At 44.4% G+C, this 16,392-nt stretch overlaps 1 protein-coding gene and 1 long non-coding RNA gene across 14 annotated transcripts in view; one reads left to right on the forward strand and one right to left on the reverse strand.

Moving 5' to 3' along the window:
• The window catches only part of MAST4 (microtubule associated serine/threonine kinase family member 4), a 568,037-nt gene that overhangs the window by 537,096 nt on the left and 14,549 nt on the right, over nt 1–16,392 (forward strand). For 10 of the 13 annotated variants that reach the window (XM_047728882.1, XM_047728883.1, XM_047728884.1 and 7 more), the window contains 7 exons: nt 2,787–2,909; nt 3,113–3,225; nt 5,062–5,189; nt 5,544–5,779; nt 9,721–9,921; nt 12,242–12,471; nt 13,009–13,131. In XM_047728882.1, coding sequence (XP_047584838.1) covers nt 2,787–2,909; nt 3,113–3,225; nt 5,062–5,189; nt 5,544–5,779; nt 9,721–9,921; nt 12,242–12,471; nt 13,009–13,131 — 1,154 coding nt within the window. The remainder of the gene's footprint in view (nt 1–2,786; nt 2,910–3,112; nt 3,226–5,061; nt 5,190–5,543; nt 5,780–9,720; nt 9,922–12,241; nt 12,472–13,008; nt 13,132–16,392) is intronic. The other 3 variants (XM_047728886.1, XM_047728887.1, XM_047728895.1) reach the window with 1 other exon arrangement.
• LOC125099641 (uncharacterized) lies at nt 3,158–9,726 on the reverse strand. The gene is made up of 2 exons (XR_007127307.1): nt 8,700–9,726; nt 3,158–8,597 (listed from the first exon to the last, which is right to left on the reverse strand). It is a non-coding gene; the product is annotated as an uncharacterized LOC125099641 (long non-coding RNA).

Below are 16,392 nucleotides of genomic sequence, written 5' to 3' on the forward strand. Positions count from 1 at the left end.
GTGAAGCATAACTTAGAATTTGGAAACTAGGCCTACTTGGACTAGACTTTTGAACTTGTGAGCTATTGAGCAGCAGCCTGTTTTATTGGACTTTATAGGTCTAATAAGGTGACTGGCTCCCTACCGTGTACCAGCTGAGAGGTCTAGAGTAGTTTCTTCATGATCTAGGTCGCAGTTTCCTAATCTAGGGAAATGGGCATGTTACCATACCCCTCGCAGGATGATTACGAGGACTGAAGGTGAACACAGTCATGAAGCGACCAGGTACATTAACGTAGTGCATCACAGGAGCTCCAGACATAACCGTTCCCTGTCCTTCCCTGCGTGGTGAATCCTTACAGTGAGCACTGTCCCCTGCATGAGTTCCAGGGCTTGATCATTTTTTTCAGGCTCATAATGCCATCATCTGCCTTGCCCCAGCAGCTAGCCCAGAGGTCATTTCTCCCCACTGTGTCCTTTTAATTCTTTTGTTCCCCATCTCGGCAAAAGTGCACGAGAAACAGGACTCCGTGGTCAAGGAACCTCTTCTTGGGGCAGGGGTGGGAGAGTAGGGGGTGTGGCACAAAGGCCAAAGGGTGAGAAATGTGAGCTGGGTTACCCGTGGGCTGTGACCCTGTGGGGAGGACCCCTTGTCATCATCCACAGAGATGAAGTGAATGTCCTCCCCAAGTTGGCTTCCAAAGAGTGCCAGGTGGAGGGATAAGAACCCCAGTCCTCCCGCTATGGTCCGGAAGTGCCCTGTGAGCCCTTGGATCTATAGAACTGTGCTTCTCTGAGTAAAGCTGAGTGACCTGGGAGTATCCTCTATCATCGTTGTGTCCCCATGAGCAGGAGTAGAAGTGACAGTCCTTGCAGCATGGTATGTGGTACGACGCTCGGTAGGGCTTGACCCTGTGGACCTTAGTGTCGTAGGCACAGTGAGGGAGCTGGATAGATGTTGAAGATCTTTCAGCTTCTCTGAGATAAGAACGCTGGAAGAGAGTGTGTCTGGCAGCTTTGTGTGGGTGTGTTGGCATTATGACCCCAAGGACGCGCCTGGCTGTTTTTTAAACAGACTTCAGATCAACCTCTCCACGCTTTACTTAATAGGCACTCATGGTCCAGTATGTTTTCTCCCTTACACGTTGTTTCCCCATCCACACATGGAGTTGACACAATGCTTACTTTGCGGGGTTGCTTTCAGTGATTTAATGAAAGGAAACTAGGTGCCTCTAGCATGTAGTGCAGTCCTTGTCCAAGTCAGCCCTCCCACCGGAGTTGCTCGCGCTACTGCCGCTGTGGTCGAGGTCAGACTCCAGTGTTGTGTTGGAAACACGGGGAATGCTTAGTAACAAAAAATCTCTTCTTCATTTCTTGGGGTGATTTTCCCACTTTGCTTTTTTCTCTCCATTGTTCTCCATACACCGATTGGTCCTGGCTGGGTTTGGGGCCCTGACCTGCCCCCTGTGCTACAGCAGTCTGATGGGAACACGGCCCCATCTCTGAACCACGTAGACAGCTCCCCCACCCCAATACCCAGAGCCATTTCTCCTTCACTTTGCATTTTTCCTTCTCTTTTCTCATACTGCACAGAGGACAGGGTGGGAAACATGGTGACAAGGGCATGAAAGAGGCATTTAAGTCACCCCTACAGGGTGTCTCCTGGCAGGGAGGCGATTAGAACCTCTTTTAGTCTTGTGTGAAATCTCTCTTCCTGGTGTTTTTTCAGGATAGAATCTTCCTTCTCTCCCTCCTCAACAGTGTGGGCGGGCAGGAGGTTGAGGGGACGGGCAGGCCAGAGGCCTGATACTCACGCTGTGACTGTGGGCCTTCTTCTCTTTCCTGGGGTAGAGTATGATATTTGGTGGGGCTTCCCCTTCCAAATCCTCTTTTATGAACTGAGGGATGCCTGGGTGGCTCAGTTGATTAAGCGTCTGCCTTTGGCTCAAGTTATGATCCCAGAGTCCTGGGATCAAGTCCCACATTGGTCTCCCTGCTCAGCAGGGAGTCTGCTTCTCCTTCTGCCTCCCTCCATGGCTTATGGTCTCTCTCCCCTTCTCTCTCTCTCTCTCTCAAATAAATAAATAAAATACTTTTTTAAGAGAGATACTTTTAAAAATAATAAAATAAAACTGTGGAATGAATTAAAAACATTTTACTGAATTGCGTAGTCATGCTGACTTGGGGGGAAAAAAAAACCTAAACTTAAGAATTGTGTCTGCTTTTCATCCCATCCTTTATAGATCTATCAAACAGGTTTGTCAGTTTCTTACCTAAAAATCTGTAACCCACAGTGTCAAAGTCCTACCTATATTAACAAGCAAGCCAGTAAAATTGAATGGAAACCATTATATACTTTTTAGGAAAAATTCATCTTTATTAACCTCGCCTCCAGAGGAAATATTGCTGTGAACACATTTTGCGCCTTGTTAGAATTTCTTTGGTTTTGTACTGAGCAAGTCTGCTTTGAGCCAATGTGCGTCCACATCCCCAGGTTCGACGTAATGTGGTTTTAAGTGGCCGCATCATTAACCTTTGAAAAATGGAGGAAGTCATGGAAAAATTAACAAAGAAACGTGTGCTGTAACAACTGCTGTTAGCAAAATCAAATCCTCTGCTGATAAATTATGGGGAAGAGATTCTTTTATGGGGCGTGTTGGTTATAGAATGACAAAGTAAGATTTCCATGATTCTTTGATTTTTCTGTTGCTAAATTGGGGGGTGGGGTGGGTGTTGTTCTTAAAAGCTTTGCTGGAGGGTAGTTTAACATCTCCCTCTCTGTCCTTTCCCTCCCTCCCCGCCCCAAGGTGGTGCTTACGAAGTTAAACAGCATCGATTCTTCCGCTCTTTAGACTGGAACAGTTTGCTGAGACAGAAGGCAGAATTTATTCCCCAGCTGGAATCCGAGGATGACACAAGTTATTTTGATAGTACGTGAATTATCTGACATAAAACATTGTTTGACCTTTACTTTGGTAGAAAATTATCTCCACTTAGAGTAGAACCCTCTAGTCTTGAACCTGTGAGTTCTTACACATAAGGCTGCTTTGATATAGGAGCTCCTAATTACTGTATCTAAAGTAAAAGCTGAAATGCTGAGTAATTGGAACCGTGCCCAAACATTTCCCTGCAGCTCGGTCAGAGAAGTATCATCACATGGAGACAGAGGAAGAGGATGACACAAATGATGAAGACTTTAATGTGGAAATAAGGCAGTTTTCCTCCTGTTCACACAGGTTTTCAAAAGTAAGTGAAATGTGGCATAAACATGCAGGGTCTCCCCAGAGAATCTCCCTCAGACCCGATAGTGGGCATCCCTAAACAGCTGGACAAGATCATAAAAACCACCTATAGCATTTTTGGGCTTGGGGTCTCCTATACTTAAAATTCCTTGGAGTTTCGGAAAAGTGAATGACCCCACCATCCTGATAATCCAGAGTTCCCACCAGTTTGTCACACTCTCCATAGATGGGTATGGGTTTTTTTGGAGGCCCAGATTTGGACTTGGAGTACTATCTTCAGAGAACACCATAGCCATATATATGCAGACCTCACCCTGCAGGACCGAGTCTAGTTTGGTGCCAGGCAGTAGAGGAATCTCCCACTTCTCTGATGCTTCATTGAAGAACGTTGAGCTAGAGTCCTTGTGTATACAGCCCCCTCTTACTATCACAAGAATACAACACAAGGGAGCAGTCAGAGTCCTTGACATCAGCTAGGACCCTTGGGGATAGTTGCTGTGGAATGGGAAAGTCTTGTAGTCAGTAATAGAAAATGTTAAGTTACATGACAGAGGCCAGATAAAGCCAAGTTAGAGTTTTGGAAATGGGAGAAGGTAATAAAATCAATGTCCGACAAGGATACTTCTTACCGAGAGTGGTAATGTGAAAAAAATTCTTACCACTCACAAAGAAATTGGACAAAGAAATCTGGCCCTGAGACCAGACAGGGCCCTAGGAAAATGGAAGGGCTTCTGGAGGGCCCCCTTCTCCCTTTTGTGCTTTTCAGTAACTATGCAATCCCTGTTGCCATGGCGTTTTGCGTGTTGATTGTTCAGATCTTCTGTACCATGTAGGGCTTATGAAGTGTCCGTTTTTGTACATGACTACTAGATAGAAAGATAGAGCATATCTGCAAATGGGCCGGCACTGCCTTCACTGTTTAAAGGAAGGCCATGGAGAGGTAGGGGTCTCCTTGCAGGGTCTGCTGGCCAGTCCGTCCAGAGCCAGAACTGAAGCTTTGCTTACCCTGAGCACAGGCTTTCCTCCGTGCCTGTGCTCTGGCCCATCCAAGCTGGGCCCTAGACTCTGTTCCCTTCCCGCTGTCTCCTGTGTGTTAGTCACCCTGGGCCTCACCACAGTACATGATATGCCATCTAAGGGCCACTCCCATGAGAGCAGCAAGGGTCTGTGTTGCATGGTGGGGAGTGCTTCCTGCCCTGGGCTTTCTGCTCCCAGTTTTTCTCTCCATCTTTCCTGTGGGACAGCAGAGATCTCAGGTCTCCCTAAGCTCTGCTCCCCTTCAGAAACACCGGTCCCATCTTAGGAAACTGCCCGTGTGTGCATGTGATTTATAATCCAGACAAACCCCTCTGACTCAGAACCAAACGTGCACTGCCTTCCCCCACACATACATCTTGAACCAGGTAATTTATTCTTCTCTTCACACTCAATTCCAATTCATTTCTCTCCTTCCCGCTCCTGACTGGTGGTCGTTAAATCTTTTTCTCTGTGATTTTCTTTTTCTGATAGACTTCATGGTTAAAAAGTCATGTAAGTTGTGCATTGATCCCAGGACTTAGAAACCCCAAAGCATCTGTGGACTGTGTTTGCAGATGCAAAGTCCATAATGAGATAGGGCGAGAGGGTGATGACTTCATAACTCCCCACTCCAAGGAGAAAAAAATAGATCCACAGCCCATTCATCTCAGGACTCATGTAAATAGCATCGGAAAGTACCTTCTGAATACACAGTCCCAGCTGAAACTTTAGTCGTGCTCTCAGATTTTCTCCCCAAGTTTGGGGTTTTTCTGACAAGCTCTTTCAAAAAGGTTGTAATAAACCCCAACACTTGGCCTCACAGGTTTTCAGCAGCATAGACCGAATAACTCAGAATTCTGGAGAAGAGAAGGAAGACCCTGGAGACAAGACCAAAAGCACTGTGTTGCCGTCCACAGAGACGTTCAGCTGGAGTTCGGAATATTCTGAAATGTACGTGAAATGCCTGTTAAGGGTCGTAAGCGGTCACTATGAGTGCAGTGGTTCTTCAGGCTGAGCGGGCATTGGAATCTCCTGGAAACCCTGTGAGAACACAGATGGCTGGGCCCGTCCCAGCATGTCTGCTCCCCTAAATCGGGGATGGAGGCCGGGAACATGCCTTTGGCCTAAGGTCCAGGAGATGCTGTTGCGTCCAGTCTGGGGATTGTGCTGTAAGAACCACTGCACTAGACACGCGTTGGTTAGCATGCCCTCAGTTCAATTTTTACCTCATTTCTTCCCAGAGTCTCCTCGAACACAGTTTCCTAGTGTGTATGCATACATGCCTCTGTTTTGTTTTTAATTAAGGCAACAGTTATCCACATCCAACTCTTCAGATACTGAAAGCAACAGACATAAACTCAGTTCTGGCCCACTTCCCAAACTGGCTATTTCAACAGAGGCAGAGAAAGATGAAGCTGCTCCCTGCCCCAGAGACCTGCCCGAGGAGCCAGAAAAGCCATCCCTTCCTCCTGCAGAGTGCACTCAGGAGGAGCCCGAGGTCACCACGCCAGCCAGTACCATCAGCAGCTCCACACTGTCGGGTAAGCACCTGGACGTGCTGCCTGCCGTCCACCCAGTATCCGCCAGCTGGAGGGGTCAGGGCCAGGGTTGGAATCCCAGGCGGCCTCCTTAGGCGGTGATGATGGCTGTTCTGTGCCACTCTGCTCCCTCCTAGGCCCCAAGTCTAGGACTCGGGGGCATCAGCTCTTATGAACTGAGGTCACCCCTCCCGACCACGTGGCCAGAGAGTGAACCCTCCTCACTTCAGTTTGGCCCAAGAGCCAGCCTTCGCTTTCACAGCTGGGCTTCAATGGGGCTCTCGGATGGCAGTCAGAACACCCTAGGACCGTGTTGTGTTTTCTATTGTTGATGCAAAAGCGGGTCTCACACAGTGGTGTGTAAGTCAAAGTTGGGAATCAGGAACTGTATCAGACAGTGACATGTTCAAAATTACCCTCAAACATGGCTTCAGTCACCCAGAAGTTACACTATAAAAGGCAGCTTTCCTTCCGGTGTTGCAGTGGGTGGTGGTTTCTTGGAAAGAGTTGGTTTTGGTCATGGGGCCATGTTGTGCCAGATAACTTCCATGTATCCACACTAGACTCTTAGCACAGCAAGATACTTATTCTGTGAGATTCCCAGGTGATCTCCATGCATCTAGGACAAAGAGGAGGAGGAGAGAGTGAGAAATACCAACACAATTCAAATTGGTGTTTCATGCACATATGAAAGGATCCTGCTGCAGGCACAAGTTACCATTCCAGTCCTACCAAAACTCCACAAACATGGGTCACTGTTGGTGAGGCAGTCCAGGGAGATTGGGCTTTTCTTGGAGAGTGCTTTACAGTGTCACTTTTGTGTAACATAACATTCCTGACAGCAGAGACAGTATCTTCAAAGGACTTTAAAAGGCTTACTGTGTCATTAGGTGATCAAACTTGCATTTCGCTCAGACCCAGCCAAGAGCACTTAAAATATTACTTGGTTTACAACAACTATTTGCACAGCATATCCTTCCACAGAGAAGTGTGCATTTATGCTTTTTTTTTTTTTAAATGAAACGTGGATATGGCTTAGGGTTGCTATGATAAATGTTTTCATTAAGCTATATTCAATATACTGTATGGATAACCATGAATGATTCCAAGAATTTTTATGAATTTTTTTTAATCTAACTGAATATTCCCAGCATAACTCTTTTAAAAATCATTTCAAGAAAACACACCTTACAGCTTACGTTTATTTCAGCCTCGCTGAAAAGTTTGCTTCCGTGGAGCTTTTCATGTGCTTCTGGTTTATCATAGGGAAAAATAATGTGGGTTTTTTGTTTTTTTTTTTTTTTCTTTCTTTCTTTCTCCCTCTTCCCCTCAGTTCTGTTGCCATGTAGAATAATTCCCCTTATCTTTACTTTTTTATAAAGCCAAGGGAATAGCGACGTAGAAGTAGTGTAGACACAACCTAGTGGTCCAGGATTCTTAATTCTTTTTTGTTTGTGTAGGTAGTCAAGCCAAATGGAATTATCTCAGTATTTTGTATTTCTGGTTACTAAGGTCTCTGTTTCCTAGTTTATGATCATGCTCTGAAGAGAGTGTACTTAGCTCCATTTAAATTTTTTTCTTAATACAGTAGATCACTTAGTCTCCGTGCCCCGGTCCCCATCAGCAGTGTCGAAGGGAAAGGGAGGGAGATGGTGTCTAAGCAGTTGATTGATTACTTTCATAATTTAAAAAAAAAAAAAAAACTGCTAGGTCCTGCCGTGCATTTTGATTAATTGATTCAAACCACCTTTCTGTCTCCCCCATATACACACTAAAAATAATCAAAGACCTTGGGGGCTATACAGAATAGAGAGATGAGCTGATCTGCTCATGGCCAAGGGTAATTAGGAAATCTGAAAACCGTGACTGTAGTAAAATTAAATTTGTTGATTTTTATATTGCTCCACCATCAAAAAGAAGGAACCCTTGACATTTACAGAACATTAAGGTGACATTATCCACCATTGGCAGAACAGAAATGCACGCTTATACCCAGGGCTATGAAATGAGATGGTGGATGCAGGAGGGAGGGATGATAGAAAAGAATACCATACATTCACGTGCAGACCTTTAGGGTAGTAGAGCTTTACACCTCTTTGTTTTCCTTCATGACTATGTTGCTTTTGAATGGGTGAAAAGTAAAAGTCCTGAGGTCTTGGGTGTATTATTCACTGTGAAGAGATTCAGCTTTTCATTTTGCATTTGTCAGGGATCCCACCCACCCCGATTAGCAAAGAGAAGAGCGTGTGACTTACCCGAAAGGAAGCTTACGGATTTTGAGATGAGGTGTTTCGTTCGGTATTCATCAAGTCCTTGAGCTGTTGATTCCTTTATTTAGAGAGCGCAGAGTAGATGTGTTGAGCGGATGGGAGCAGGAGGGCTGCTGATACCTCCCTTAGGATTGTCCTCCTCTGTAGTTCACGTGGATGTCACATGTATGTCTGAATCTTTTTCTGCACCCACAGCACTCTGCCAGATCCCAGCTTCCCTTAGCGAGGACCCCACCTCTAGGGCGGGTGCCCCTTCTGTACACAAAGGCCAAACTCGAGCTATGCCATTGAGTGGTACGGTCAGCAACAGAACAGCGATGTGAGCTAAGTCTTATCCAGTCTAACCCTTTCCCCGGCCAAGACTGTCATGTCCTTTAAAACCTGTCGACTGGGCTTTCAAAGGGTCATTTGTAATGGTCATTTGTATCAGATTCTCTGCATGGATTGCAAACCTTAAGGTGATGATCGTCTTGATGGTTTTTAAAGCACGGGGTGGGGGAGGCCTTGTAACACAGCATTTAGAAGTCAAAATGAGATAAACATTGCTTTTTCTGGGTAGACAAAGGTAAACTATCAATGATTTTTTAAAAAGAAAGAAAACTGGTAGTCTGCAAAAGCAAGAGTTGAAAGAACCAAAAGGGGAGGCTGTTCACCTGTTCTCTGCGGGAACTCCACATGTGACTTCTGCTCAGAAACTTTTACTCTTTGTGTGCCGTTGCCCAGACAGACGTCAGTGATTTTCCATTTTTGTCGCCTCCTACATGGTTATATTCCCTTGGGATCCCCTCCTGAGGGGAGTCCTAATTTTTTAACTAAAAACAAGGAGACAAAAAGAACACCTCCAGTGTCTCTTAAGGGTTAATAAACAAAAATAAAGAAGGCACAGCAACCTTAGAGGAGAAGGGATCTTACCACGGGTCTCATAACTTCAGGACAGAGCCAATGACACACTGCCTAGAGGAAAAGCCAGGAGGATGTAGAGAGCCACTGAGTAACATAGGGGGTAATAGGCTTTGTCATCCTGTGAGGTTTGCAAAGAGTGGAGAGCATAAGGGGGCATATGGAATGAGAAGTCCAAGGTGATACCTCTGACACTCTTCTATCAGTTAAAGTGTGGGCCTAGTAAAGGTGTGTCCTGGGAAGATGGTACAAGGTGACACAGGCATAAGTCTACACGAAGACATGAAGTGATGTCCACTTACCACAAAGCAGCGTTGTCCACATTATTAAGAGCATTGCTAAGGTTGATCACTAATATCACATGATAATCATATTAGACAGCAGACGGTCATAGTGTTGATAAGGTGGTGCTGGTTTATAGCATGGCCTTCCGTGGGTTGGGAATGAGGGGGAGGAGTTGTCACTACAAGGGTTGAAAGATAGAGATTCTAGAAAGGAATGAGTCTTCTAGGTAAGGGGAGTCACGGGCTGAGAATAAGCAGACTCGTGGACAGGTAGAGTGACACCTGAATGGATGCCACTTTCCTCTCCCTCTCTTCCACGTCCCCTTTCTCCAACTGGTCATGTCTGTAATGTTTGCCTGACACCATAAGGCCCATGAGCCACAGGGGAGGACGTTTCCCAGTTTGTTCTTCCTTCCCTCTCTCTTCCCCTTTCCCCACCTCTCCGGTCCCAGATTTCCCTGAACGTGTTTATCCCTTCTTCTTTGTGCAGTTGGCAGTTTTTCAGAGCACTTGGATCAGATAAATGGACGAAGCGAGTGTGTGGACAGTACAGATAATTCCGCAAAGCCATCCAGCGAACCCGCTTCTCACATGGCGCGGCAGCGATTAGAAAGCACAGAAAAAAAGAAAATCTCGGGGAAAGTCACAAAGTCCCTTTCTGCCAGTGCTCTGTCCCTCATGATCCCAGGAGGTAGAGAGACATCTACTCGCATGAAATTGTGTGATGTGCGCATGGGACCCTCCTTCCCGGGTTCGGAATGCTGGTGGGGATGAAAGATGGCTAGAGGCAATAGCAAGTGCTAGCTGGTTGACCCAGCTGTCCTGGGAGCTTCTCCCTGCAGGAGCTCCGGGCCTCCCAGACAGCATGTGTCGCTGATTTCTTCTGGCTTCTTTCTGCATCGGGAGATGAGGCAGGCTTCCTTCCCACAATGCCTTCCTTCTTTTATTTGTTTTCTTTCCTGTTCTGCTCCCCTCTCCCCAAGTTCAGTAGTAAATTTACCTCCTCTGAATAGTTTTTCTTCTTGAGACGGGGCATATACTTTACTGAGCTGCTTATAGCATCTGTGTTGGAAACCTAAGAATAGTTTTTCCTCATCTAATTAATGAGGACATAGACATGGAGGATATAAGTTTTTCATTTCCAGGGATGCAGAGAGTCACAGACGGTCCTGAAGTTCTACTTTTTCCCAACGCTGTCTGTTGAGCTGTGCTTCCTCCTACTGGCAGTCAAATCATTTTCTTCCATGTATTGGAAAATAGAGCTTAATTATGGTTTTGTGGAATTGCAGTATTTTTCCATAACTGGGTTTTGCCTCCACAAATCACCAAGTCCACAGCAATTCCACTGGAAAAGATGAAATACACACCCTAGTGTTGGTGACTTACTGTTCCAATGGCGGCAAAGGAGTGCAAGTAGCAACTGAATTCTGTTGCAGACGGCTTGCATTGGGAAGAATACAGACCATGTCTAAAAGGAATCATTGATATTCTCAAAATTTCCTGTTTCAAAATTTTCCTGTTTGTGCAGAAAGAAATTTGACAGAAACAACTGCTCCCGTGGGGGTACTGCTCCCTCTAGCATACTCTTTGCTGGGAGACATCCTCTTTAGTACCATAAAACAAACACCTAGTTTGTTGGAATGACTGTTCATAACCCAAAGGCAGTGGCCCCCGAGCAGCTGTGGTGGGGAAGGTAAGTCCGCTTTTGAAAAGTGCTGAGAAGGCCCAAATCTTGGTCAAGTAGAGCAGCTGTTCCATTTGGGAGGGAAGGGATCGGGGACTTGGCTTTCCAGCAGTTTCAATGTGTGTGTGTGTGTGTGTGTGTGTGTCCACTCTGTCCTGTTCCTGCTTGCTTGGTTCAAAGTTCACTGCCCACCAGTGTGTGTCTCCTCACCTGGTCTTTTGACCTTTAGAGAAGAGGCAGCCAGCAAAAGAGAACCAAGATGCCACGTGCAGTCACAAAATGGAGCATGGTAGTGAAACACTTAGCTTTGTCCTACTTTGGCCACACCTAAGAATGGGAAGAAATGATAGTGTGGATAGTTTGAGCTCTCTGTGTCCACAGGGGACTCAGTGCACCTGGTGAGGCTTCAGCAGCCCTGGGGCTCAGTCGCCTGGCTCCCATGGGGCTCACCTTGCAACCTCAGTGTCTTCTCTAGATTATTCTTCTTGTCAAACACACACCCAGTTTCACGTGACCAGTTAAGATCTGTTTAGATTCACATAGATGGAAGAGCGACGGCAACAATTAAATTAGAAGTGTGTTTGCTTCTTAAACAAGAAGAACAGAGTAGAATTGGTATTGTGGAAGGTGAACAAAGTTTTTGTTAAAATTTCTCTATTTCACCTGCATTATCCTCTCAGAATCATTGTTAGAATTGTAGGTAACATATGAAGACAATCAGTTGTAGTCAGAGTAATGAGGAGTGATTCGTTGAGAAATTGACATTGCCCTGTTGCTTGAGCAAAATCGCTTCATGAGTACTAGCTCAGTAATACTGTAGAAAGCAACTGGGGTGTTGATAAATGGCTTTCCTAACCATGCATGTTTGAGAAGAACTGTGTTCAAGTTGTTGAAGCCAAGATTTGAAGCCCGAGGATCTCTTACTCTGGGCCACACAGTATTCTCTGTGTAAAGGTGTACTTGAAATTTGTGCATCTGTGATTTGTTTCTGTAATTAAAATAAAACATGCTAACTAGAACTATCACAGCCAGGTAGGAGCTAGGTTTTGGGTGTGTTTTAATTAGTGTAAGGAAATAAGAAATTATAACTTCAGAGAATTCATTGAAAAATGAGTTAAAATAGACACTTTTGAAGTTCTCTTAATAGCCTCTGTTCAGAAAGCCATGCTAGTTAGATAAGTATTTCTATATTATTTCTTTATGAGACATGAATGGGTTGGTCTTACAGCCAAGCTCCTAGTCATGGCAGGGCTGATGCGTCGTGGGCTGACTGCACGGACGTCTGTGTGATCAGGATCGGCTTTGATGCCTGGCTTCTGTGTCACAGATATGTTTGCTGTTTCTCCACTGGGAAGTCCAATGTCCCCCCATTCCTTGTCCTCGGACCCTTCTTCTTCACGAGACTCCTCTCCCAGCCGAGATTCTTCAGCAGCGTCTGCCAGTCCACATCAGCCTGTTGTGATCCACAGTTCTGGGAAGAACTATGGTTTTACCATCCGAGCCATCCGGGTGTATGTGGGAGACAGTGACATCTACACGGTGCACCATATTGTTTGGGTAAGACCATCAGCCTCTCATCCTCATTTGTTTCCACTCCCACCCATCCTGGAAAATGAATTAAGTTGGGAGGCCTATCTACGAGCTGTTTTTCCGTTAAGCTGACATTGGGGACCTGTTCATGCCCTTTCCCTTTATGGGGGGGCATTGAATTTAACAAAAACTAGTAATTTCTCATAATTCTGTCCAGTTTTCCTGTTTGTCCACTCTGCATAACAAGCTGGTGGAAATTGTCAAAGATTGTCCTCTTGCCACTTTTCCTTTTCGGGGCTTTTTGGTTTTGTTTTTGTAATCTTTTTTCTGGTCTTCTTTTATTTTAAAACAAAACTACCTTCTCCACTCACCTGAAATTTTGTAAGGAATGGTCCTATTTTAGGATGATGACAGAAAAGGAATAATAACCGTGCCTTCTTGATTTCCTCTTAGGAGCTTAGGATCATTTGCTGATAAATTCAGAATATTCTCCCAGAAGAAACAGCAGATGTTAGGGTTGCCATTTGTTGGCTTATGAATGTGTACTCTGTTCTTGGACTTTAGAATGTAGAAGAAGGAAGTCCAGCATGCCAGGCAGGACTGAAGGCTGGGGATCTGATCACACACATCAATGGAGAACCGGTGCATGGACTTGTCCACACGGAAGTTATAGAGCTCTTGCTAAAGGTATTATCTTTTTATGTCCATGCCATATAGGGAAAGCAGGTCATCAGAAAGAACTGGTACCAAGAATTCTTTCCTCAAGTTCTGTAGTTCTTCTCTGTGGTACATACTCAGTCTTATCACTGAGAAAGCTATTTAATAGTCTAAGGTTTAATATAAAGGAGAAGAGAATATGAATTCTCTGGTTATTTATATCATGAAAACCATGTTCTTATATCTTCCCAGTCACTTCCTAATTGAACTTCTTATTCTAAATCACAGATAACAAAAGTTTTTTTTTTTTTTTTGTTTTTTGTTTTTTGGGTCCCCCCCCCCCATTTTATGAACCTCCATAGTAAAATCTGTTTGGAAATCACCTATCCTAAGGGTGATTTTCTTCAGGAACATTAAGTAAGTTTTATTCTAGTACAATGGAAGATGAAGTGGTATTAAACTGTGATGCTCAGATATGAAGGTTCATTCTAGTAGTTGAATTTCCTTTGAAAGATGGAATTGTGAATACAGGGACCTCTGGGTGGCTCAGTCAGTTAAGCATCGCACACTTGGTTTCAGCTCAGGTCGTGATCTCAGGGTCATGAGATCGAGCCCCACGTCTGGCTCTGTGCTCATCAGGGAGTCTGCTTGAGATTCTCTCTCTCCCTCTCTGTCTCTCCCTACCCCCCACCATGTGCACGCTTGCTCACTCTCAAATAAATAAATAAATCTTTAAAAAAAAAAGAATTGTGCTCGCTTCGGCAGCACATATACTAAAAAAAAAGAATTGTGAAAATAAGCACATATACCATACATGACAGAAATAGGTAGTAATGGAGGAGGGGGTGGTAGCAATCATAAGGCCTTCCCCCACCTCATACAAATGAATTTGAACGTAAATCATTTTCTGTTTCGAATGTAAGCTGAATAAAGCTTGTAGAGTTAAGATCACAAGAAGCGTGGACATGAGAGGAGGGAGAAAATCTACACTGATCCTCTCATTTCTGTTGAGTTATTTGCTGTGTCACCTGCTGACTGTAGAATATAAAGTTAGAGCTCCAAATATGGATCTTGTAAAAACAAGGATGAAGTTTGTGTTCGCCTGTAAAATCTGTTCAGAAAAAGAAGTCTGTGATCAGAAATACAGTCTCTATTTGGAGGATTATTTTATACATCCACAGATTTATGGATGACCTCTTGCTCTTTGAGCACCAAGGGGTCTGTAAGGGACTTCTACACAGAGAGGTATGAGCCATAGCTTCAAATAACCTACAGGGTGTTGAGAGAGCATAAATTTGTATATGGTATTTAAATAATGTGCATTTAGACCATTTTCAGAATACGTGCTCTGAGTCCAGTGCCGGATGTAGATGGTAGATGTTGATAACACAGGAATTGTTATAGTCCTTGCCCTTGGGAAGTATGGGAGATGCAGGAGATGTATGGAAGCACGTAAAATTTAACTTAATTAGTCAGAGGGAGGGCTGTCATACTTTCTCAGAGAATATTCTATGAGTAGAGAGACATCACAGAGAAATTTCATTGAATTGAAACATGAAAGAAAATTAGAAATCTAGAAGGCACTACAGAGAAGTGGGTGTGCTAAGCTTCCCCAAAATAAGGGCAGTTTAATGACTTTTCTCCTTTCCTGTCATTCCCACAGCTAATAGGAATATATTCTTCAAAAAATTAAGGGTCTGGCCTAGGTTTTTAAGAGTAGTTAATAGCAGGCATATCCCAAGTTCCATTGTAAAGTAGCAGATTTTAAGAAAGTTATTGCCATTGATTAATTCACATTATTAATGAAATTTGGGTCTTGGGCTCAAAACTGAAGTCTGAAGGGTTGGGGCCTGACATTGCCGTCATAAATTCCTACAGATTGTTACCTAACACTAGCCAGCTTTCTCACAAATGCATGTATTGGTCACTGGAGGGATAGGACTCAATATTGAGAGAATGCTGCAGGGCCATAGGCAGTGTTGGAAATCAGCTGAAGGTCGTGCTGAACACATAGCAAATCCGACAGAGCCCTGCAGGGCAGATCTTAACTCTTAAAGCTTTCCATGTAATCCCAGCATGCACCCCATACCTGGATATAGATGGGTACCCAGTAACTGTGGGGTTGAGGTGAACAATGGGGTTCTCCTTTTCCTGCTATCCAAAAGTTACCATGGGAGGAGCCAAGTACCACACTTCTGCTCCTGTTATGTCTTGACGCATGTCTTTGGTGTACATGCCGTTCAGTTCACCATTCAACATTAAATGGCTCGAGTTAGGCTCCGCTTTTCAATGTGCCTACTGAACAGAACAGAAGACATGGCGGGTAAGACCTGAGTTTTTTCATTTCCTTCCCCATCTATCCTTGATAATATTCTTTGTCCACCTGGTGTGCAACAACTCACTCCTAATAAGTGTCCAAGAAATGGGAGGCACAGCAGTGTTGCTGACTTGGAGGTCCTTTGGCTGTGGAAGTCACCTGAAATGACTTTGGCCTCTACAGGGCAAAATTCTAGAAGGGATATACAGACTCATAAGTCTGACCAGCAGCTTCTGTCACAGTCCCTGCTCCTGTGGTCCAAGGCCGCCTCGGTTGCTGGCTCACAGATTGACCCTTTGTGAGGAAGAGCCCAGGGAAGTTGTTTCGGGTCCTCCCACCCCACTGTCTGCATATCCAATATAGAAACCTCTCCACCGAAGAAGCAGGCAGGCAGAGACAGAGGTATTGTTTATCTATCTCTAAAATGCTCGTTGCTCTTCTCTAGGAGCTCACCTTTTGTTTTAGATAGTAAGTCTGTGTTTTACAGGCGAGGTTCTTTTAGTTGTTACTCATCCTGCTAGAGCTTTTTCAGATCTTGGCATTAGCATTTAAAAGAAGGTCAAAGGGATTTGAAATGGTAACATAGTTTGGCTTTCTGCCTTCCTTGTAACAGCATTGTGTTATATGCCGCATGGCTCCAGCCACAGCATATCTTTTTATCATTTCATGTATCTGCTCATAAAATCACAAGGAATAATAAACAAATATGTATGTACATATATACATATATATAAATGTGTGTGTGTATATATATATCTCTCTTTAGAAAATATGCATTTGTTTCCTTGGCTGAGACATTTGATGATTTTCATAATTTGTTTTATATTTAATATGATTCAGGATTTTTAAAACCTGCTTCTGTGGAATTTGAATATATATTTCTCCTGAAGGTCTCTGGCAAAGCCTCTTGGCAGTATCCAGTCCCATTTGTAACAGTGTGTCCTCCCCTGGTCACGGAGCACCTTCGTTCCTGG

This window comes from Lutra lutra, chromosome 5 (genome assembly GCF_902655055.1).
Source record: "Lutra lutra chromosome 5, mLutLut1.2, whole genome shotgun sequence".
Lineage (NCBI taxonomy): Eukaryota > Metazoa > Chordata > Mammalia > Carnivora > Mustelidae > Lutra > Lutra lutra.